The 24,525-nt window shown below is 40.9% G+C and overlaps 1 protein-coding gene across 4 annotated transcripts in view; it reads left to right on the forward strand.

Annotated features, from left to right (window-relative positions):
• The window catches only part of cep112 (centrosomal protein 112), a gene marked incomplete at its 3' end in the record, with an annotated part of 233,392 nt that overhangs the window by 140,554 nt on the left and 68,313 nt on the right, over nucleotides 1–24,525 (forward strand). For all 4 annotated transcript variants that reach the window (XM_079622922.1, XM_079622921.1, XM_079622924.1 and 1 more), the window contains one exon: nucleotides 8,334–8,564. In XM_079622922.1, the coding sequence (XP_079479048.1) occupies nucleotides 8,334–8,564 (231 nt within the window). The remainder of the gene's footprint in view (nucleotides 1–8,333; nucleotides 8,565–24,525) is intronic.

Genomic DNA, 24,525 nt, shown 5'->3' on the forward strand with positions numbered 1-24,525 from the left:
TGTTGTGTAAGCACCGTTTAGCTTCTAGGTCTTCAATGGCAATTGTATTGAGATATGTGAAGTGTTTGTCGTTGTTTTCGGAGTTGTCTTAAAGAATAGAGTAATACCTCGTACTAGTAACGTAACTGCATTTTTTTTTTTTAAATTTTTGTAAAAACGTTATATGCATCGGGCTAACGCAAACAAAGACTGATTGTGCTTTTACAATATGAACTCTGGGCTATGCTCGCTATAACATTAAATTCTTTATCTTATTTTTTGTTTTTTTTTACTACAAAATAAAGCAGTGGACTATAATCATCATTATAACAAAATTGAATTGATAAAAGCATCATTGTACTCCGTGTTAAAAATAAGTATTATCTCTGTAAACACTGCTGGGTCATCTGACCAATCAACGCAGATTAGCGTCGCGCAAAGGAGGGGTTTGAAAAACGAGTCGTTGAACGAATCATTTGGGAGTCGGTGAGCAAATCAGGTAAAAATAAATGCATATTATACGACAACAAAAGTGTTTTTTGTCATTGCATGCACGTAAAACTGTTGTTGGGGACTCCCTAAACAACATTAGGGACATTTTAAATGTCATAATAGGTGCCCTTTAATCTTTATATATATTTCCTTGCGGTTTATATTGCTTAATATAAGTTGTTGTTAGCTAGCTGCTCATTTTATTCAATTGTATATGGTAGAAAATTAGACTATTACGTTTTTTATTCTACTTTTTGATATTGATATTATATACCATAAATAATTATCAGGTCTAGCAAAGAAGGATTTTATCTTACAAAGCTATGAAATCCAGTGGTAAAGTCACAGCTTAAAAAAAAGGGGAAGAAAATATGACAGTGTCCATTGGCCACTACCGAAGACCAATATTAACACAGGAAAAAACCTGTAAATCGCTATCGTTAGCACAACATGCTAACATTTTACGCACATTAACGTCATAATTCGCCTTTGGCTAAGCCACGCCCTAGAATGTAGATTGACCAATCACAGCGCAGCCAAGAACGAGCTCCCACAGAGGGTCCGACACTTGTTCACAGCGCTCCATTGACTTTAACACAGGCGTCTCATATTTTTGGTCTCGGCAGGCTATTACTGTCGTAGTTTTATCAGAAATATGGTTAACCGTTGTGCCTGGGGCATTTGTAACACAGATACGCGTTTCCCAGAGAGGTTGGAGGGGGGTGTCCGTTTATTTCCCTTCACAAAACCGAAGTCAAATCCTGACAAGTGTCGTCTTTGGATTAAACTGTGTGGACGTCCTCAGTCAGCGAAACCCCTCAAGGATCAACAAGCTCACTTTTGCTCTAAGATACATTTAGCTTTTAACCTTACTGTGAACTTATACTAGTTAAACAGTTTTAGGTTATGATTTCGGTTCTCTACCCTAATTGTTGATACGCTAGCACACGCTGCTAATAAATACAACATTATACTCGCGTAAGTTAGTCCGTTTGCTTTGTAATAACGATTATAGAAGTGAATAGAGACCCAGCTCTGCATGAACAGTGTTGCTCCTGATATTGTGAGTCCCAGCCTCCGTCTCCATTAGGATATGCGGTGCTTCATGTTTTGACTGTGACCGTTATGCTTTTGCCTCTATTTGGATGCCTTGTTGTTGCTTGCGTTTATGTCTTGAATATAGCCTTCGAACGCACACTGAGCCCCTTTTGCCTACTTCTATCGGACACTTTATTTGCTGCTTTATAAAAGTTTGATAAAATTTCAGCAGGAAGAGCCGTCACAGCATAAGCCATGTTGATACCAAACCAGAGCCCAGATGAAGTTGACGGACGTAGCAACAGTATCTAAAGGGGGCGGGGCTTAGCCAACGGTGAATTGATCGTTCGGAGGGAGTTTGATTGACAGGCAATCTGACCAATCATATTTCGCCGAATCCGGCATTTTTGTCCGACAAAGCAGTGAGGAGAGTTAGTCGATTAACGTTGGAGGATTTGAACTTGAAACATTTGAACATTCCTCCTGATGTTCATTCATGTTTATTTGATGCTATAAATGAACCAGAAGGAAGAGATGATCGGTTCACGAGCAGCTTTAACTGAGGCGACACAGCGATCTGTCACGACACATTAAAGAGCCACAAAACGGTGTTTATTGTTTACATTTATTTAAAAAAATGACCAAATTTGAAAGTTGAGACTTTGCTTCATATCAAAAGTAAGCTGGTCTGTGTCTGTCACTGTGTTGTCATTGTCTCTCTGCTCCGCGATGTGTTTTTCACTGCGTGAGATCATTGTGTGGCGTGAGAGCGGCGTGGCTTGTCGGACATAGCAACAGTAACTAGGGTGGGTCTTTACGAACGGTCAATTGAGCATCCCTATTCCATGACTCTTTGACTTGTCTCTCTTGTACGAGAGTGGAAGCTCAGCCATGCTGCGTATCCAAGTCATCGTTCAGATCCTTTTTTCCCACATATCTGGACATAAGGTTGACACAAGGAACTCTTTGCCAAACCACGGCTGTTTTTGAGCAGTCATCTAATGGCATTGTCTTGATTTCAGCTGCTCTTTTCAACTCTGGAAAACAAAACCACAGCATCATGAGTCCCTCCATCCAGCTGTGCTGGGTCACTGAAGATGGGCTCCGGCAGACGGGCTCTCCACACCAGATGGGTCCTCCATGATGAAAAGAGTTTTAATCTCTGGCCAGACATCACTGAAGCTTTTCACTGGGCTTCACGTTGAACTCTTAAAGACATGCAAATGCATTTCAGCCGAAGATTTGGATCGCACCATCAGTCTTTCACCCAGAATGGTGCTTTAGTGCTTCAAAATGCTAATCGAGGAGCATGTCACCTCAGACGTTCACACTGCACCGACGACCAATGCCAACCATCGCCAGGTTACAGTGCATTAGTTCTCAGACAGTCCAAACGCAGATTTATCATGTTTAATCTGTGAAAACGAGAGCCGCCCACATGAACAGTGTTAATACACTAATCCGACAAAACCCGACCAAGTGTTTGGCGCTCTGTGAATTGGCCTTAAGGCGAGACACGTCAGGCAAAAACATTGTGTTTTTTTCACTGGTCAATTTTGAGATTTTAGGATATTCGTCTTCAGTAACATGTCTTCTTTCAAAGTTGTGGTGAAAAAAAAGTCCATAATACACATTTAGGTCTTTATTTTACTAACTTTGTCTATTTGCGTCTGTAGATTTCTCCTAAATTCAACAAAAGTTGTCGTTATAAATCATCATGATCCGCGATCTCTGTCTGCACCGTCATCACACACACCGCTGGACATCTCTCTCTCTCCTGTACAATGCTGTCGATCCAAATTTGGCCATTTCCTTTTAATCAGCAACCAATCGTGAAAGTACAATGGGCATTTAACTCTAAAAGCGAAATCTCATTGGCTGATGTCAATTTCGGACGCCGTGATTGGTTCAGATGCATCACGTGACGCGCTCTGACATTCAGATGTGTGTGTTTGACTGTTTTTCTGCTCAGTTGAAGGCCATAAATGCTGTGTTTATAAGTGTTGATGTGATTTAGGTGGTTTGTATTGTTGTTGCTGATGATTTGATGAGATATTGTGTCAGTAAATAGTTGTTTCCACTAAAAAAGTATGAATTTTTACATTACAAATCTTTAAATGCCTTTTTCTCAAAATGAGTTTTTTGTCATTCTCCAGTACAAACATCTCAGCCGATGTTCACCAAACTCTCCAGTTATACACTTAGCAGTATTCTGAAGATATGTTCAGAGGGATTTTTTAATAAATCATTCCTGGCCTGATTTATGGGACATTTTAATAAAAATAATATGGCGAAAATCAATTTTTTTAAGGCTATGGACAGTATATTTAGATGTCCTAGGTAATGAAAGCATATATCCTGAAATCCCTCTGAACATCTTTCTTCATCTTGTGTGTAATCAAAATGAAAAAATAATTTTGCACCTGGCTTTATCATATGTTCAGATCTATCTACCGAAAATATATGCAAAATTGCGCATATTTAATGAGATAATGTCTAATTTGCATAATTAAACATACAAATTTCAAAAACTTGTAATACATTTTTTTTATGAACTTGTGTAAGTAATCAACTGAGGAAGTTTCATGGTGATATCTATTATTTTAAAATTTCACCCTATTCACCTGTAGTGTCTCGTCTTAATACAGAATTCGCATTTAAATCCTCATGATACTGCTAGCTGTTAACAGTAAAGCAGTCTGGGAAAGGTAGACTCACACTGCTGAACACATTCGTATCAGGTGGTGGATCACATGAGCTTCACTGTGTGTGTACTCCCATTGGTAGTCATCACATGCTCATGTGCAACTGTTCAGAACTGTAAAACCATCTCTTGTCATCTCACATTGGCTTCTCTCATTGAAAACGAATGACTTCCTATCATTTTCTGCTACTCCGTGTAAACAACCTTTAAGGCACGGCATGGGACTAATGCCACTGATGCCATAGAAGAATGATATTTGGTTCCCCAAAAAACCAAAACCATTTTTGAGAGCACAGTTTTGTGTGTTTGGCCAGGGTATTCACATTTTCTTTTTATTGTATTTCGGTTGTCAATAATTATGTGCATAAATGACAGAATACATCACAGTCTGTCCTACATTTCTCTCTCTCCCTTAATTTGAATTAAATCCGTTCGTTAAACCGTTGGAAGTTACATCATATATACGATGCGACATTCTCTGCCTCTCATTTTCTGTGCTAGTTTCTCGGCTTCTTTTCATAAAAGCACGTCCAAGCCCATCAAAGATGCATCAGAAAATTCTTCCCAGAGTCCAGTTTAAGAGGGAATTATAGATTAAAGGCTCCTCGGAGCCGAGATCTAATAGCTTTGTGCCGTTTCAGAAGCATGTGGGCTGGTGCTGCTCCGCTCTGGCCCGCATTGGACCCGCGCGCACTCTTGGCATCTGGGTGTTTGTGTGACACGGCTTTGAAGTTCGCTGCTATTCCCCCAAGTGGCCGCAAAACAACTTCAGATGCTTTTCCGACAGACGCGCCACGTGATGCACTTAGCAGTCTCCTCCCATGGATGTTTGGGAGCGCGAGGTGCAGCCGAGGGATTGCCAACATGCCAGACTCTTCCACATGCCACCATCTGCGCCAGGGTTAAATGTTCTGGGAGCGCAGATTATTTGATCAAGATGTCACTTTATTATTAAGGACGGGGTGCGCTGTTGTGTATACCGCTGTTAGCTTCAATTGTACTTTTAATTGCTAAAGTACACCATATATTATGTAATAGTTAACTTCACAAAAAAAATTCTGCTGTCATTTACTCACCCTCAAGTTGCTTCAAACCTGTATGAATTTATTTCTTTTGCTGAACACAAAGAGAAGATATTTTGAAGAATGTTGGTAACCAGACAGTTGATGGACCCCATTTACTTCCATAGTGGAGGAAAAAAACACTTGAGGGTGAGTAAATGATGACAGAATTATCATTTTGAAGTGAACTATTCCTTTAAAGGCGTCATGAAATGAAATGCACTTCACCTGCATATTCAGGTTAGTTTATAAAGGTTGCAAAAATTTCCAATATTTCTAAAAAATATATATTATTTTCCATCCTCAATTTCACTCTGTGGGAAAAACACTAAATTTTAAGGGACAGAAGTAAACACCCACTGCTCTGATTGGTTAACTTCAGCATGTCACGTATTTGGACACTCGAGATGGTAAAGCGTATATGTTTGAGCCGGAGTCAGATTCCCAGGTAGAAGAATTAGAAACAACTGGGTATATACTGATTTTACTAGCAATGCTCAAACAATGATACGCTTGGTGTGTTAATGGCATTAAATGCTGGTTTGAGGTTTATTACAAACACTCGTGTGAGCGTGAGAGGCGCGACGTACACAATACACAATACACATTATAATCAGTGATGCTTTCTACACCCAGACTGTAACCTTGTATATGTGTAAATGTCAAGAACATTTTGGTTTGCACTTCATGACCCCTATTACATAAACAGAGAATATTTGTTTTAGTATTAGATAATTTAAAACTACACACTTAAATGATTATAGAGATATATTGCTCATGCCTGGGTGAATAGTATTCGCTGAGTTTTGTTTAAGTTTACAGACGTGCACTTTGAAAAAAAGTTTACGGAGACAGAGAGGCAGAAAACACACCCTGTTTATTTTCTTTATTTTACAAAAGCACAATGTTTTATTTCGATTGTAAGTGGACACATAAAAAAGTAGACATTTAACAGCTTATTTTTTCATATTTCTTAAGTCTGTATGACCAAAACTGACGGAGTATTTTAAGTCTATTTTGCTGCTATGTAAAAAAAAACGAGCAAAACGCGCCGGCGCATGTGCCGACCCCAGAGGGTTAAAGTATCAAATGGGTTTTAAAGAGATGTATTCTAAAGAGTTTTATTCTATGTACTTCATTAATTAATGTTCCTGGACTTATAGAGCATGTCTCGTCAGTTCTTGTTATTTTAAAGAGAGAAATGTCTGTCTGTGCCAATAGCCTCGTGGGCAGCGCCGACATTTAGCGCGGTTGTGCTTCAGCCGACCCGAGTTCGAGTCTCGTCTCGTGGACCTTTCCCGATCCTGTCCCCCTCTTCTCTTCCTGTCCCCTCTACACTATCCTATCATGATGAAGACAAAAATCTGCGAAAAACTTCACAATCGCAATCGAGTCAATATTTCCTGCTAAATTGTTTACTCGGAAATATATCAGAATTTCAGAAGAAATGTGTGAGTGCAGTTTCGTTGGCCTAGACGTATGTTTTGCCGCAGTCACTGCTAGCGTTGAGCGAGTTACCCATCCTCTACCCATAATGCTGTTCCTATGTCCTCAAGTTTCAGCAGTTGGTCAGTGTGTCAGACGGGCCGTGACTCTCTGAACGAGGTCTCCGACAGCTCCATCAAGGGCTAGTTCCCGTGGTCATGTCTCTGATTTCTCCTCTTTTTATCTACTCTCTTTTTTTACTCGCTTTCACAATAACGCAGCAGCTCATTGGTAAGTGGTCTCGATGAGGTTTTTTCATCTTCCTGAAATGAGAAATGGCAGCGGTACCTCGTCCCCATGGGTAACTGACCTTTGATTTGCACTAATTTTGGTCATTAAATCAAAGCGCTGACCTTTATGGAATGCCGAAGCTTTGATGTTGAACTCTCGTGGCTCAGACATCAGAGGCTGTGTTGTGTGTTTCCCTCTTCCTAGAATGGGCACAGTCCTCCACTGGTCCTGCTTGGCTAGTTTCTCGTATCCTCTCACTTTCTCTCTTCTGTTTTTAGTTTTTCACTTTGCATTTGTTTCTGTTTTGCAGTCTTAGGCCCTGTGTCCACATGTCCATGAATGTTCAACTTTGGGTAAAACTTTTTACCCAGCCGTCCAATCACAGTGGAGGAGGGGCGGGACTAATACCACACCGACCACCTGTCACATTCTGCTTGTTCAACGTCAACAGATGACAACAACTAGCATACCAGCAGAACAAAATCATTTAAAACAAGAGCCAGAGCAAATACTTCACATTGTATTGACATTTTTATATAGAAACAACACAGAAACAAACTATCTGAAAAATTAGATACTAGGAACACTTCCGCGGATATTCTGTATCATAGCAAGCCAAGCGTCTCAACTGAAAAAAACCCCCCCGCTGTGCTGCCAAAATGTTTTCACCCGTTCACACCAAGAACGATAACTATAATGATAACTATATTTGCGTCCACACCAACAAACAATGGTGGTCTGTTTATTCTAAGCTCGCGCGCTGCGGTTTCAAAGTGTGTTCAGCGTAATTGAAAATGTTTTTGCTGTTCTTGTTGCATTTCCACGGCTTTACCGGCCGATGTCCTCAGCATGCTGTGTTTTGAGGGAAGCTAGTGTAATCGCAATACTTCTCACCGTTTATTCAGAAGGGTATCAACGATTGTTTTCCATATTCTCGGAAAGGGGCTTGAGCTTGGCTTGTCAAATAGTGGTGGATTTTTTTGTACCTCTGCGATTAACTCTTCCACAATGTCGTCTGTCATTTTAAATGCGCGAGCCTTTTAAATTCGAGTGGATTCTGATTGGCTGTCAGTGTTTTATCGACAGCTGGGAGAAAAAAAAACGTTCTGAAAGAGATCCCAACGATATCGTTCCTCATATAGTTATCGTTACAGCTGTGATGTGAACTCTTCTCTTCTTTAATATGGAGAACGATATCTTTATCGTTATTTTCATAGTTATCGTCCTTGGTGTGACCTTGCCTTAAGTGTTGTATTCCCAGATCCAGTATTCCATAAACACACTGTATATGGGTTCACCTTAACAGATTTACTCATGGCGTTTTCTGTGTCTCTCACCACCAGACCGTCTCGGATCTGGAGTCCCAGGTGCGCTCTCTGAGGAAGGAGCTTCTGGCGGCGCACAGTCAGAGGACACAGCAGCTGACGGAGTTGGGTTTACTGCGGGAGGAGGAGCGGCAGCGGGCCGCTCACGAGCAGCAAGCCGCTCTGGACCGCATGCGGGCCGAGATGGATCAGGTGCGGCAGGACCTGGAAAGATCCCACAAGACTGAAAGAGAGCTGGCACAAGAGACGGTTGGTGTGGACTTCAGACTATCATACACCCGGTGTGTTTTGCAGATGCGTATAGTTTCAGCCCGACGCACTTATCATTTTTATTTTCTCGGCCTGCGCCGCGTTGTTTAAATAGCAAATGCATTAGCGCCCATCTGTGTGTCCATGGGCTGCCGGTCTGAGAACCAGGTGTGTGTTCAGGAGCATTGCTGGAGCGTTGCTATTTGAACTGAGATAGACTGAGCCATTGACCGACTGAAACCTGCTCTAATTTCTGGTCTTCATCCAAGATACTTGTGCATCTGTTGAATTCATCTTACTGTATGTGTGGATTATTTGGTTTTACTTACAAAATATAAGCATGCTTAATGGATTTAGCATATCTGTGCTCTGATAAGTTATAAATAATATGACATGCAGCCAAACTGAACTTAATTTTAAGAGAATCACCATTATTTACCCCTTTTCGCATCTGAGGCCTCAACTTTTTGATACTTGTTTAGATTTCCCCTTTGTAATTTCACTGTTTTCTCTTCTACCGTTATATTTAGTGTTTCAATACAACAACTTGAATCATCATGATATAAAATGTGTGATGATAAACTAGGATATACTGCATTTGAAGTCATTTATTTCAAAATAATCAGGTTCATCAGTGAGCGAGCCGACTCACGTCAACATTGTGTTTGACGGACATGAATGAAACTTATTTGTAAGAGTACACAGAGAACCTGCTTGTGAAAAGCGGTGGCCAGGGTTAAGTATCCACTGTCGTAAGGTTGAGAGGAAGATTTTGAGCAAATAAAAAAACCTAACAAAATATAAATCAACTTTTGTAGGTGTTTATTCCACTGGTTGACATACAGGTGGAAAAATTTGAGCTTCAAAATTTGAGAAAAGTTAATTTATTTCAGTAATTCAACTTAAAAGGTGAAACTAATATATTATATAGACTCATTACATGCAAAGTGAGATATTTCAAGCCTTTATTTGTTATAATGTTGATGATTATGGCTTATGAAAAACTTTTCACAATATTCTAGTTTTGAATTTGGGGTGTTCATAATCTGTAAGCCATAATCATCAAAATTATAACAAATAAAGGCTTGAAATATCTCACTTTGCATGTAATGAGTCTAAATAAAATATATTAGTTTCACCTTTTAAGCTGAATTAATAAATTAACTCTTGCACCATATTCACATTTGTCGAGTTTCACCTGTACTGTATGTCTATGCAAGTCTTTACACTTTCCACAATACAAGATTTTTTACATGATTAGACACTTTCTTTGGCAGAAAAAGAAGGTAAATAAATCACAGCCATGCCTTGAGCACGCAACAAAGCCACGTTTGCACCAGAATCACCCGGCACATTTTGTGCTAGGAACGTTTTTTCCCCCAGACTATTGTTTCTGTCTGCGTTTCCTTAAAGTAGCGTGGAGATTAGGCAACTTTCGCACAACTTTCCAGTGGATTTCGTCCTCCGCATATAAGCTTAATAAAGCCTGAACCCCTCATCTGTTATCTTTTTAACTCCATTGTTGATTCGAATAGCAAACAACTATCCAACAGACTTTTAAAAATGGTGGTAGAAATAAAATGCTGCGTGTTCTCTACCAATCAGCACGTTCAGCACCCAAGACTTTCTGAGGGGGGTATTTTGGTTTCACTTTAGTTTGATGGTCGCTTTAACACATTCTGTTGACTAAGTAGCGTCGCATCTACATGTCTACTAACTCTCATTAGAGACTGGTACGGTTAAAATAGGTTGACATGTACTTGCAAAGTTACTTATAGTCAGTATAATGTCTGTTGGAGGAGCTTCACAATAAAGAGTTAGCAGATATTAAGCAGACTAATGCTCTAATGAGAGTATAGTCAACCGAATGCTCAAAAGGGACCATCAAAATAAAGTGTTCCCTGGTTCCTGCGGTGGAAACACACCGAGTACCAGCCCGAAGTCCCTAGTTCCTGCGGTGGAAACGTGAATAAATGAACGTGTAACTTATAAACAGATGGATGAGTACACAAAACAAGCTTCTCACCTAATCATGTGTGTGTGTTGCGTAGAGTATACACAAACGCATCCACACGTGTGTCGGCTTGAACTCCAGCACTAAGGGAAGAGATCACGTTAGTATTTAACTCGCACATTAGCCCCGGCTCTATCAAGGTTGAGCAAGCAGACTATACCGGAAATCCTGCATCCTCTCTGTTTTTAGAGCTCTTGATTCCAGCCGCAGAAGCGAGGGCTCGGAGAGTGGCCGTAATCCAGCACAGGTTGGCCAGGAACCGGCTAAAGGTGGTATTGATCAGAGCATAATCCTGATTAGGCCCATCAAAGCGATTAGTTTTCATTAAACACATGCACCACCGCTGACTACACATCTGCGGCACATTAGCGTGCCATTTGGCCTCTTCATAAATCCTGGGCCTCCATTTTGGAGCCATATGTGAGTACATTGCAGCACATAAATCCCATCTGAAGAGAATCCCGCCTGGCTTTTCCACTCTCGAGCTGACACGTAAGGCTTGTTTACAGCATCAGTCTCTGTTTCTGCCAGCCCTCCTCTGATACCCGTCCTGACCCGCGGCTGAAGCCTCCTCTCAAGAGTGTGTGTCTCTGAGACTGATTGACACACTTCAGACTACAGTGGCCGAAGTTAATGCGTTTTCATGTTTTAACACATCCATCATTCGACAATAAACGAGAGTCGTTTTTCACTTTTGTAATACGCATTCCAGGTTTTATTATGATTCATCAATGCATATGTGACCCTGGATCACAAAACCAGTCACGGGTATATCTGTGGCGATAGCAACTATACACTGTACGCACGGGTCAAAATTATCCATTTTTCTTTTATGCCAAAAATCATTAGGATATTAAGATAGTTGACCACTGTGCTGTTCAATACCAAACTAAAACAAGCATAAAAAGGTCAATATAAACAATAAAGACCGCAATGCAATGAGAAAAATAAACACCGATAGATGATGAGGCCTTAAAAACTAAGAATATGTTGTGAATGCCAAAATAAATGCATTAAAACAAAGTACATTTTGAGCAATGTCAATATTTCCTTTGAGTTTTCAAAAATAAAAAGGTTTTCTCACATAAACCATTGTGTACTCTCTATAGAGGAACACTCAAGTGAAGTGAAAGTCTCAATCACCATTCAGAAAAGATTGATTTAAAGTGAACGGTGACGTTTAAACATCTCCTTTTGTGTTTCGTGAAAGGTCAGAAAGCCATACAGGTTTAAAACATGAGTGAGTAAATCATCATTTTTGGTAGAAGTGTCCCTTTATGGCATGTGGGTTATTAATGAAGACATACACAACAAATAGATGGCGTTATGAAGCCCATATGTATGTTGCTTAAGACTTGATGTTTGTGAGTTAAGTATTTCCACGATTACTAATACAGACGTAGATAAATATGATGATGTTATCGTAGGCATGTGAGAGTGACCGGCTACTATAGCGCAAGGTAAAATGGCTAAACCGGCTCTCTGATCTCTCTCTGACCAAAGGCTCAACATCAAACTCATTCCTCCGGAGTAAAGCTGCTCTGTCCTTGGAGGATTAACCACACATCTGACTCACACACTCATTTTTCCAGTGTTTCGTTGCTCCCCAATGCAATCCATTACATGAGTCATTGCTAACTCAAGCATCTCTATCACTTGTACTCATTTTATTTGGGATTTTAATAAACCTCTAACCCTAAAGGTCTTTGCACACTGAGTCTGACATTTTTGGATACGTTTTTTTTCTTCCTTATTCGTCATAGAACACATAGGGCCCTATTTTAACGATCTGAAACGCAAGTGTCAAAGCGCAAGTAACTTTGTTGGCGGATCCCGGGCGCTAATGCTATTTTCCCGGCGGGATAAATGACTCTTGCGCCTGACGCAAATCTAAAATGTGTTGGTCTGAAGTAGCTTCATTACTCATAGGTGTGGTTTGGGCGTAACGTGAAATAAACCAATCAGAGCGTCCTCTCACATTCCCTTTAAGAGCCGGCGCGCTTGTTCCACGGCGGATTGCTATTATAACGGCGGATTTGCCAGCGCACGCCAGAAGCGGTTCACAGCCGAGGAGACCGATGTTCTCGTCAGCGCCGTAAAACACAGAGAAGTGACATTGGGGATGATGGGAGAAACCCACCCAAATTAGCTTTGGTTATACAGGCGTATAATTTGGGTAAATGTGTAGCCTAATCTAGATTCTTTTTTTTAAATCTAGATAGATCTTTTTCACATCTTCACGGACACAACAATGATTTCCCTCGTGTGTTAATATTTTTCCTTGTAATAATGTATGATTTGCAAAAATGAAAACTGCTGCGTCTGTTTATAATTATTAGAGAATCAAAGTGGATGCGCGTTATCACGCTACATAATGGCCAAGCACGCGCCCTTAAAATACCATATCACTAACGCGTGGCGCCACTGTCTTTAGACTGTTTTTTTCCTGGTCAGTGGCGCAATTGCTTTCTAAAACTGGAAAATAGCACCAAGGAATAGCACCACGTGCGTCTGTGGAGGGAAAAGTCTGCTGTGCGCGGGTGCACAATAGGAATGATACATGCGTCGGTGTTCAAAGTCAATTGCGCTGGGTGCAAGATAGGGCCCATAGAAACCTTGCACACTGAGTCCGATGTGTATTAATTAATCAATCCGTTGTGGGGAAAAATCGCAAAACAATACAAAATGGAGTCTTCAAGTAGTGAGGATGATTTTGTTGTCCTCTCTCTTCTTAAAAAGAGAAAAGGAAAGAGGAAATATTGGGTCCATCCAACAAACCCGAGATTGCGTAGAGAGGAAGAAGAGTTCGCTGCGGGATTATCCCGAGAGTTTACTTCAGGAATCAGTGGCTCAGTTTGATGCTTTGCTAGCACTACTGGAGCCACATATTAAAAACAATTTCCGTGAACAAATTGACCCTTCGCAGGGAGTTTGATTGACAGGTGATCTGACCAATCATACTTCGCCATCCGCCATTTTGTCCGACAAAGCAGTCAGGAGAGTTAGTGGATTAACATAGGAGGATTTGAGCTTGAGAAGCGGAGTGTACTGACGCCTTTCCACGGTTAAAACAACATTCCTCCTGATGTTCATTCATGTTTATTTGATGCTATAAATGAACTAGAAGGAAGAGATGATCGGTTCACGCTACATATCGTTTAAATTTCTTTTAAAAAATGACCAAATTTGAAAGGTGAGACTTTGTTTAATACGTTTAATATCAAAAGTAATCGAAAAGTAAGCTGGTCTGTGTTCTGTGTCTGTCAGTGTGTTGTCAGTCTCCTCTCTGCTCCGCGATGTATTTTTCACTGTGTGAGAACATGGTGTGTGTGTGAGAGCGGCGTAGCTTGTCGGACATAGCAACAGTAACTAAGGGGGCGGGTCTTTGCAAAAGCGGTCAATTGATCCTAAACAGTTCTGGATTTTGCCATTCGCTTGGAATGTACGGTGGCTCTGAATTGCCAAAACACCTCTCAAAATGCTTGCTACGGATGCGAAAAACACAGAATATCGACCCTGATCCCAATTTTTTTATGACGGACGAAAGTTTCTGAGGCAGTGTGTAAACCTGATTGACACAACGTGAGGTCGTGTTTATTTTTTATTTGGACCTATAGTACTAAATGATTTCTCATATTTCTTTTCTATGCAATCAGACTTACAGTTTTCACCTGGTGGACAATAAAACAGCAGAGAAATCCCACACTTCAAATGAAGAAGAGACCTGAGCCACACCCCGACTCAAGCATAGTAAACAAGTAACTTTAGTTACGTAATCCGATTAATTTTTCAAGTAACTAGTAAAGTAACGAATTACTTTTTCAATTACAATTTACAATTTTCAAAGTAATGCTAGTTACTTTTTCACATTTATCTCTCCTGTCGCCTTTATCATTTCCGTCAGCCTGAGGCTTATTCACTTCACTTTTGGTGTGAAAGGGCCTTAACATTTGGGCCAAACTTGTTTTGTTTACTTTTAAATAAAAGTAACTTTCCCCAACGCTGTATATAACCATTTAGCTCACAAACAAACTTGCCTCTTTGTTTATGAGTCCTAAGCCATATTCGGACGGGATTAACTCTACAAGGGTAGATGTGATTTAACCACAGGACGTCTGTAATATTTATGGTCAATTCGCACGGGATAAGATATCTCAGTAAAACCAGCAGAAGTGGGAGAGTAGCTTGATTTACACACCACAAGTCACTCCTGGCGTCATGTGCGTATTACATTCACTCTTAGAAGAAAAGGTTCTATATAGAACCTTAAAAGGTTCTATAGGCGCTTCATATTTGGAACCCCTAAAAGGTTCTATATACAGAACCCTTTTTAAGGGTTTTTAAGAACCAAAAGGGTTCTTTCTTGTCATTATAGAACCTTTTTAGCATAAAAGGTTCTTTGGAGTTGAGTAAAGAACCCTATGGTTCTATATAGAACCCCAATGAACCCTTTTTTTCTAAGAGTGTAGAACCTTTTAGGGGTTCCAAATACGTAGCGCCTATAGAACCTTTTAAGGTTCTATATAGAACCTTTTCTTCTAAGAGTGTTGCTTACATGCACAAACACATATAACCTATAGTTATATATATAACAGTTATGTCCGGTCGAACAATGTATTAATTAACCTCAGATTGGATTGTGTTGGTAGTTGGCACTTATCTAACGCTAAAAGATGTTTCGTCCCTCTAACAAGTGCTTCTTTCTGACATTAATGGTGTGTCAGTCCCAGCGTCTAGAAAATAACTGAATGCTTTTTCAAGCGTCTCCATACTTTAAAAAAACAGCGGAAAACTACTTTTAGACAAAATATTTACGTACATATTTACAGCGCGTCTATTCCCACGGGATTAGTGTTACCTGGGGTATTTTTTCCGGACCTTTTTACAGTTTTTCCTGACATTGTCCCTGATGATCACTGAGATGCACATTCGGACGGGACTAAAATCACTAGAAGCTCTGGTGATCATTACTTCACCCCACCTCAACATGTTAAACTAGTCCTGTCCGGATAGGGCTTTGTTTTGTTTTGTTTTTGAATACTATACTTGGTAAAGTCATAATCCCGGCCTGGCCTCTTATGTGCATAGCTGGTTTTCCTGACCCAGATCCATATTTCTTTCTGTGGGAACGGTTTTCCAGATTGGACTGGAATACTGGCATCTGGTCTCTGGTAGAAGGGGAATAGAAGGCCTTTTCTGGTTTCGGCTAGTGGGCGTCGGCGCAACAATACACCTCAGCATCCGAGCATCGTGGAGACGACATCGCACCACTGCGTTGGCATTCTCTTCGGAAAGTGTAAAAACTATTTTTCGCGTGTTGCATGATAGTAGAAACATCATTGAGATAAATCCTACTGGCTTCACAGATTATTAGCCAGAACGCTTTAAAGCCAGCTAATGATTTCATTTGCGCGTTTACCCGGCGCGTTATCTCTCCCCGACTGCATCAGAGCTTCTTGATGTTTCCGAGGGGAAAAGTTGAGCTATTTTCATTTGGAAGTTTTCAAGCTTTTAGATGCGTAGTGACTTGGCATGTTTCTAAGCTGAAATTTCGTATTCTTTTGATGGTGAGAGAAACGCTGTCCTCGGCAGTCAGCCGCTGCGCTGGAGCGGCCAGCCAGAGTTTTGAAGACCGGTCCAGAGAAAAAGGGAAAGAGAAATCCATTAAATCCATGAATGGGTTTTCATGAAAGACACAGGCTTTTTTTTTTGAAGGGGAGCTTGTGGAATAAAAATAATAAGAAACAGAATATCAGAAGCGATAAGATCATGTGTTAGATTGTTCCAACGTCGGTCGCTTAGTGAATAGAAAGGAAGATAAAAGTGAATTTATTCCAGTCTCTGTTAACAACGGAGGTTTATCTGGCTGCGTGTGTGTGTGTGTGTGTGTGTGTGTGTGTGTGTGTGTGTGTGTGTGTGTGTGTGTGTGTGTGTGTGTGTGTGTGTGTGTAGCCACCAGAACCCAATCTCCATCCCGCACAGAGAGCCCTGGGAGCCTTGTTCCTCCAGATAAACCTGACTTTGAGCCAGTGCCTCTGATGCTCAGATGTTCGTTGTACTTTCTTCTTCTTTCGCTTTGGAGTAACGGCTATACAAATCGTGGCTTCCTGTCCTGATTTCCTCCAGATTCAGGCCTTTCCATGTCTTCTCTTTCGCTGTAGATTCCTCAACAAAATCTTCCAGTGAGAAAACGTGCTAAGCTCAAAGGATCTTCTCTTTAATGACTAGATCCCGAGAAGGAAAGCCGTTTATATTTAGGTATATAACATGATCTTGTATTTGCTAGTTTTGAGAATCTCAACTACAAACAAACATAAAGGTAGATTGTTAACTAATTCATATTATACACATATTTTGACATAATTTACACACATAATTGGCACAATTATATGAGAACTGAGCTAATAACTTTTTTACAACAGAAATGAACCATCGCTGAGCTTACTTAAGCTGGACTGTGATGCTATTTTCTTCTGGAAACAAACTTTGTTACAATCTGTAGTGTAAAAAGCACTATAAATGAAGGTGACTTGACATAAAGAATAGCATTGAGGTGCAAAATGATATTGCTGAGACATGCCTATTTAAAAATGAAGGCATTATCATGATTATTTCTATGTAAATGAGATTTATAGAATGAGCCGGGTTCAGAAACATTGTTTTATTGTGATGTCCACGGCTAATAACCAAGCCTTGCTGTAGATTTAATGCACCAGCCTCTACGCTTTCATAGTCATCAGCTCAACTCACTTGTTAACATGGGTGAAGATATTCAGGTATTTTTATAGTTATGGAGCATGTTGTTTTTTTTGCCAGCGCTAAATGAGCAAAACTAGTTTGGCTACCTTGGCTTTGTTTCATATGAGGATGACAGGTTCAATCTAATTGTGTTTAGTTTACAGACATATTCTCAATTCATCATTCCTGCAGCTTTTCCACCCTTTCTGAGTCATCTGGGTTTCTCAGATGATGCAACTGCAGAGTTTAACATCAGAGGGATTGGTCATTTCAGGAAAAATATGAGCAACATTACAAACTGTAGCTGTAGGCGCTGAACTGGATGTGGCTGGTTCCCTTTTCTTTCTTTTTTTTTGCCCCAAAGGCTCAAGGGATTTGCCCTGATAAAAGGCACCAGCCTAGCTTACCCTGATACACTGGACCTGCCAGACCAAGCCCAGTGCCACAGATCTGACATGAGAGCGGGCCCAAACCAGAGACCTGTGGCACCTCTCGTGAACCGCTTCAACATGGCCACGCTCTGTTGCAGTCAGTCCACCCAAAAATCATTTCACATTGGTATAAAGCCATATGTCTGTATTCCTGCAGTGGGACACAACAGTAGAAAAGTTGAGGAATGTTGGAATATTGTTCCAAACAAATAAATAAAAAACATAATACAATTCGCCTTTGGCTAAGCCACGCCCTAGAATGTAGATTGACCAATCACAGCACAGCCAAGAACGAGCTCCCACAGAGGCTCCGACACTTTTTCACGGCGCTCCATTGACTTCAACGCAGGAGGCTCATATTTTTGGTTTTGGCAGGCTATTACGTCGTCGTTTTATAAAAATATGGTTAAACGTTGTGCCTGGGGCATTTGTAACACAGATACGCGTTTCCCAGAGAGGTTGGAGGGGGGTGTCCGTTTTTTCCCTTCCCAAAACCGAAGTTAAATACTGACAAGTGTCGTCTTTGGATTAAACTGTGTGGACGTCCTCTCAGTCAGCGAAACCCCTCAAGATCAACAACACACTTTTGTGCTCTAGAGTCTAAGATACATTTAGCTTTTAACCTTACTGTGAAGTTATACTAGTTAGACAGTTTTATGCTGGTTTATGTTATGATTTCGGTTCTCTGCCCTAATTGTTGATACGCTAGCACACGCTGCTAATAAATACAACTTTATACTCGCGTAGTCCGTTTGCTTTGTAAATAATAACGATTATAGAAGTGAATAGAGACCTACCCAGCTTTGCATGACAGTGTTTCTCCTGATATTGTGAGTCACAGCCTCCGTCTCCATTAGGATATGCGGTGCTTCATGTTTTGACTGTGACCGTTATGCTTTTGCCTCTATTTGGATGCCTTGTTGTTGCTTGCGTTTCACCGTTTGTCTTGAATAAAGCCTTCAAACGCACACTGCAGCCGCTTCTGCCTACTTCTATCGGACACTTTATTTGCTGCTTTATAAAAGTTTGATAAAATTTCAGCTGGAAGAGCTGTCACAGCATAAGCCATGTTGATACCAAACCAGAGCCCAGATGAAGTTGTCGGAGGTAGCAACAGTAACTAAGGGGGGCGGGGCTTAGCCAAAGGTGAATTGCCTTGTGTAAGTCCCAAATGTAAGTCATTATTTACAGATAATGTTTAATGGAAAAGAAAATAATATTAAAAAGAGTGTCAAGGATATTATTATAATGTTTTTTTTATCTTCTGTAGAGCCTAGGAAAACCTTTTATCTTTTCAAAGATTGAAAGAATTCCATGTTTTATTTCTAGATTACTTTTGTATGGTTTAATGCCTTGTTATCTAAAATCATGAATATTCAAGTCTAAACAAATAGTGCCAAATTAAATTAATTTTATTTTATTTTCAGAAATTCTATTGTCTTTAAATTTTTCTCGATTTTTTTATTTTTTATTAAAAATGCATAAAACAATTGAATCAATCTTTTAAAATGTATTCAAAGGAAATTTAAACAATTCCTTTTTTTTTAGCAAACAAAGTGCTGCCCTACAGAGGTTTACAGTTCAATTAAAACATTTTTATATTTTTCTTAAAAAGTAATGCTTTAATAAACTGTACTATTGTTGTTATTATTACTTAATGTACAATAGTATTGTATAGTATAGTAATAGTATGTCAAAATTTCCACAAAAATGTAATAATTATGGCAGGTTGTAGTGAAGACCTTAGAGTTTCTGTGTGTATCTGACTACAGTTTTCTCAAATGAAATGGTGAAATGTTGCTGAAGTGCCTCTCAGACCCTCATATAGTGAGACGGCAGACGCTGAAAACACTGCGTGCGTGCGTGTGTGTGTGTGTGTGTGTAGTATAATGAAACTGTGGCACTCTGAACAAGCATGCTTCATATATAAATATATACATTTGATTAAGTGTGCAGGGCAACTTTGGATTTATTCAGTGACATTCTGCATTATGCAGTAAATCTCATGTTTATGACTGGATTCTGTACGCATTTTCCACATCACGACCCTACTCTTATTGTTGTATATTCTTTCTCTTACACAAATGGTAATTCTGTAGTGCATGGTTTCTGTACATCTCCATGGGAACAAGGTGTGCGGAACACAACTGATGTGGTTATTTTGGTTTCCCCACGGTGACGAAAAACACCAGAAGACAGGTGGAGGTACAGCGAGAGATATTGCTTTGAAAAGACAGCACAAGCTGTCAGAATGTTTCACCCGCCGTGTATTTACACAGTGTTTGCCCACCATCCACAAACATCCCCCAGAAACGTTCCCCGCTATAGCCTGTGTTGCAGAGATGTGACATTACCACATTATCCCAGACCGCCTGCCAAAAGCGTCCAGCGGTAAATCCAGACTGCATTCAGGCCGAACTCTTTTGTTAATAGTTCAATTCAAGGAAAGGTTGAAGCTTGATTCTCCCAAGCAAAGCTAAGGAGTCTAAAGCTACGTTTTACGCGCCAACGATATGCTTAAAACTGAGAATTTTGTCCTTTGAGTTTTCCATGTACAGACAACGCCATTGTCAAAACGATCCCCATTCACACGGATCGCGGAAACGGCTAATGCTGCGTTCACACCAAACACGAATAGAGCATCTGGCGCGAGTGATTTCAATGTTAAGTAAATGTAAAGACGCACGTCTGGAGGTCCTGCGGTGCGAATGAGGCGTTTAGCGCGGCGCGGTAGACGCGAATTCGCCTCATTCGCGCGTCCAGTTCGGTTCAGCTGTATGTTAACTATGAATGACACTGAATACTTGCAGTCGTACATTTCTGGATGAGAAGAAAAACTCACATAATTAAAGAAGTCGTTTGACCTACGTTATAACAAGTCGTTAATGTATTTTAACTTGTGTGTTTCATATAATAGAGCCGAAGCTATATTGTGAATTTAAACATTTCTGGTTCACCAGCGGCAGACGTCAGGAGGACTAGCCGAGGTAAGGCTGCTTCAGGCGGGTTACATGAGCGCCGAGCGCCCGGTGATCGCCTGGATCTCACAACTCCAAAAACGTCAGATCAAATGTTTTAAATTGGCGCTATCTTTATAAATAAACCACAGATTTGAGCTTTAAACAACTACATTCTCGACTGAACAACTCTTAAAACTACATTTCGTGACACAATAACAGTAGTATTTTTAAATTTCGCCGCCTTTCTTGCAAACAGAACCGCCTAGCATTTATCCTCCGACAAGAAGTGGATTTCGCCTCGGGCGCGCGTCAATTTAGCTTCAAACGCTAGCTTTTTACGCGCGTCCATTTCGCTTTGGACACACGAATGCATTCAAAATGTTCAAGCGTCAAAACTAGACGTGAATTTGACGCTCTATTCGCGTTTGGTGTGAACGCAGCATAAAAACGCTGTATTCTGCCTCCAGGCCAGTAGATGGCGATGAAACGCTATAGACTGAACACGTAATACGCATGTGCATGACGTCGTCGTCTTCACAGATTCACGTTTTTGCCGTTTACACGGAGACCGTTTTCAGAAACTTGCACCTTTGAAACCCGTTTTAAAAAGTTGCTTTTTAAGGCGCCCAAAACGCTGTTGTCATGTAAATGAGCGGCCAAAACGCATTCAAAAGTTTTAACGTTTTTAGTTTAAAATGCTAATGCTAAAGTTAGTAAAACGAGGGAACAATTTATTATATTGTGCGCACGATTTACTTAAAACAACGGAATTAATTATTATATCATGCACACGATTTAAAAAACGAGTGAATGAGTTATGTCAATTTAGTAAATCAAGGGAACAAATTATTGCGCATGATTTACTAAAAACGACGGAACGAATAAGTAAAAGTGATTTTCAAAACATTTCACTGTATGTAAAGCATATGTACTCCCCTGAGTAAAGCACATTTGGCCGTGAATCGTTCTTGAAACAGTCTTATGTCGAAATAGGGCAGAATATGAACGCTAACAATAAAGCTAAAGGACCGTTGCACACACACTGTGAGTCTGTTGCACATGAGACTGGTCGAGATGATTGCATGTACACATTGCATAATGAAAAGCACCTGTTGACAGAGAAGGATATGTGGCATCGGTACGAGGTTTCCTTTGAGCAGTGACAGGAGGGATTAGAGTGAATCAGGAACATGGCTGCTGTCTCGGAGAACGCGGTAAACACACTTCGCTCACTTCAAAGCCGCATCAGTGTGTTGTACACACCCCGCTCCCCCACGGCACGCCTGTCAGCTGTCATTCTGCCCCAAGTTTGGATCCTGCCGCTTTTTAACTTTATTTATGTTTTTGTTAATGTGCCAGCACCATTTTTAGTCTCTGTTGAACATTATGATTCATACTTTCTCTCTTTCTTTCACTCCCGATGGAAGATGGTGGTGTTTTTTTGGGTTGGGGGATGATGTTGTCATTGTTTGTCTTCACTATTTTATTTTATTTTTTTGTCGCTGCAAACTTATTAATTTCTGTCAACTGGTTTCTCTGCCATTTGGAGATACACCAAATCCCATTATTTTTGGTCATGGATTACAGAGAGCAAAACAGTGGGAGAATATGATCAAAGACACCTCCCCATCACCTCGGAGTGGCAGATCGAGAGAGGGAAATGGAGCTTAATAGCAGAAAATCAGATTTAGACCAGCCAGGCATGTGGATGGATTTGGTGATTCTATTTTTCTTTCTTCTGCGGAGATGAAAGTTATGCCGTTTTTTTCCCCCCATCCTCCAGTTTTTTTCCTCGTTCTGTTTCTCTCACGATGGCTGGGAAAGTGGGCGACACAAGAGAAGCCTGCCACACACCGGCAGTGTAGAGCTGTGGAGAAAGCTCTGGCTTCAGACCGAACGCATCCACGGTGCCATTGGCCGCTTGCTCAGAGACTTCTACATCTTACTGGACGAGAAATCCTGGTCCTGGTGTCTTGTGGCACTCAGGGCGCTATCATAGACTCGGCTCAATGCAGCGTCAGGCGCGACGCAAGTGTGTTCTGCTATTTTCAGCCCGACGCACTTATCATTTTCTCGTCCTGCATCACGTTGTTTAAATAGCAAATGCATTTGTTCCCGTCTGTGTGCCCATCCATGGCCTGCTGGTCTGAGAACCAGGTGTGTGTTCAGGCGCATTGTTAGACCGTTGCTATTTTGAGGAACTGTTTAACCAGGAGTGACGCGCTGCCAAGATGGCGACGGCCGGCTCCGCCCACTTTGGGCTTCAAAAATGCTCTTCAGAAACACTACGGGTGACGTCACGCACACTACGAACATATTTTTTTACTGTCTCAAACATGTACCTCAGAAAATGTGAAACATGACTACTGGCCAATCAGATTGCAGCTTGCGATTTTGAGAAAGTCATTCTACGTGTGCAATTTGGACCAGATGGTCTGTGAATGGTCAGTCTGTGAGCGTCCCATCTGCAGCGGAGACCATCCTCCACCTATCAACAAAAAGACACAAATGAAGTGCTAGACAAACTATTGCATGCTGGCACAAAGGCCACCTGTCAGTGTGTTCTGCTAGTTTCAGCCCGACGCACTTATCATTTTCTCATCTCGTTCAGGCGCAATTGTTGGACCGTTGCTATTTTGAGGAACTGAAAGCTGGTCTTAAGCCAATGGCACAGTATTTCTTTTGTTATTTAAAGAACGCGTTAGTAATGTGAGCCTCCACAACGCACGCACACTCTGCTTATTACACAACTCATCCGTTTAAATGATGTTAAGCCTCAAAGTTCTGCATAATTAAGGGCGTGGCTACTTGAGTGACAGGTGGATATCCGCTGATGTCACTGCTAGCTGTTTGTCTGCTGTCTGTTAGCGTCACGTCTCCTCTGCTAATCCGCCTCGCTGCACATTTCCGTTTATTTGGGAGTGACGCGCTGCCAAGATGGCGACGGCCGGCTCCGCCCACTTTGGACTTCAAAAATGCTCTTCAGAAACACTACGGGTGACGGTCTCAAACCATGAAAATGTGAAACATGACTACACTGTAAAAAAAATACAATGAAGAAGATTGGTTTATTAAACAGCAACTCAAAATAGTATGTTATCTTCACACATTAGTTATCGAAGTTGATTTGACAAAAGATAAAAAGTTGTGATAACAAATCATGAAAATATTTGTCTACAGTGTACTAGCCAATCAGATTGCAGCTTGCAATTTTGAGAAAGTCATTCTCTGTGTGCAATTTGGACCAGATGGTCTGTGAATGGTCAGTCTGTGAGCGTCCCATCTGCAGCGGAGACCATCCTCCACCTATCAACAAAAAGACACAAATGAAGTGCTAGACAAACTATTGCGTGCTGGCACAAAGGCCACCTGTCAGCAGGAACGTGATCAGTATTGAGTGATCAATCCCTCCTCCTCCTCCTCCTCCTCCAGATGAAGGGCGATGATAGATGCTGTTGGGAAGCAGTCAATGTTGAAAGTTTGCCGTAATCTACAGATCAACTCTACACACTTATGAATTGTTGAATTGAACTGCTCAATCTCTGCTTCTCTAATTTCCTATTATCACTGTAAAGATGCTTTGAAACGATCTTTATTGTTAAAGGCGCTGTATAAACGAAGGGGACTTGACTCTAATCACACCACCAGATGGAGAATTGGCTCTGGGGTCACCAGCCAAATAAAAGGCTCTTATTGATTCCCTAAGCTGGCCTTTGTGTTGTTGCCCCTGGCGGCAGATCAGCACCAAAGGTCATCAAATGGGACGGATCACAGGAGGTCCAAACTCAAACCATGAGAGGCCAATAAATCACCCGGAG

Source organism: Phoxinus phoxinus (assembly GCF_949152265.1).
Source record: "Phoxinus phoxinus genome assembly, chromosome: 1".
Taxonomy (NCBI): Eukaryota; Metazoa; Chordata; class Actinopteri; order Cypriniformes; family Leuciscidae; genus Phoxinus; species Phoxinus phoxinus.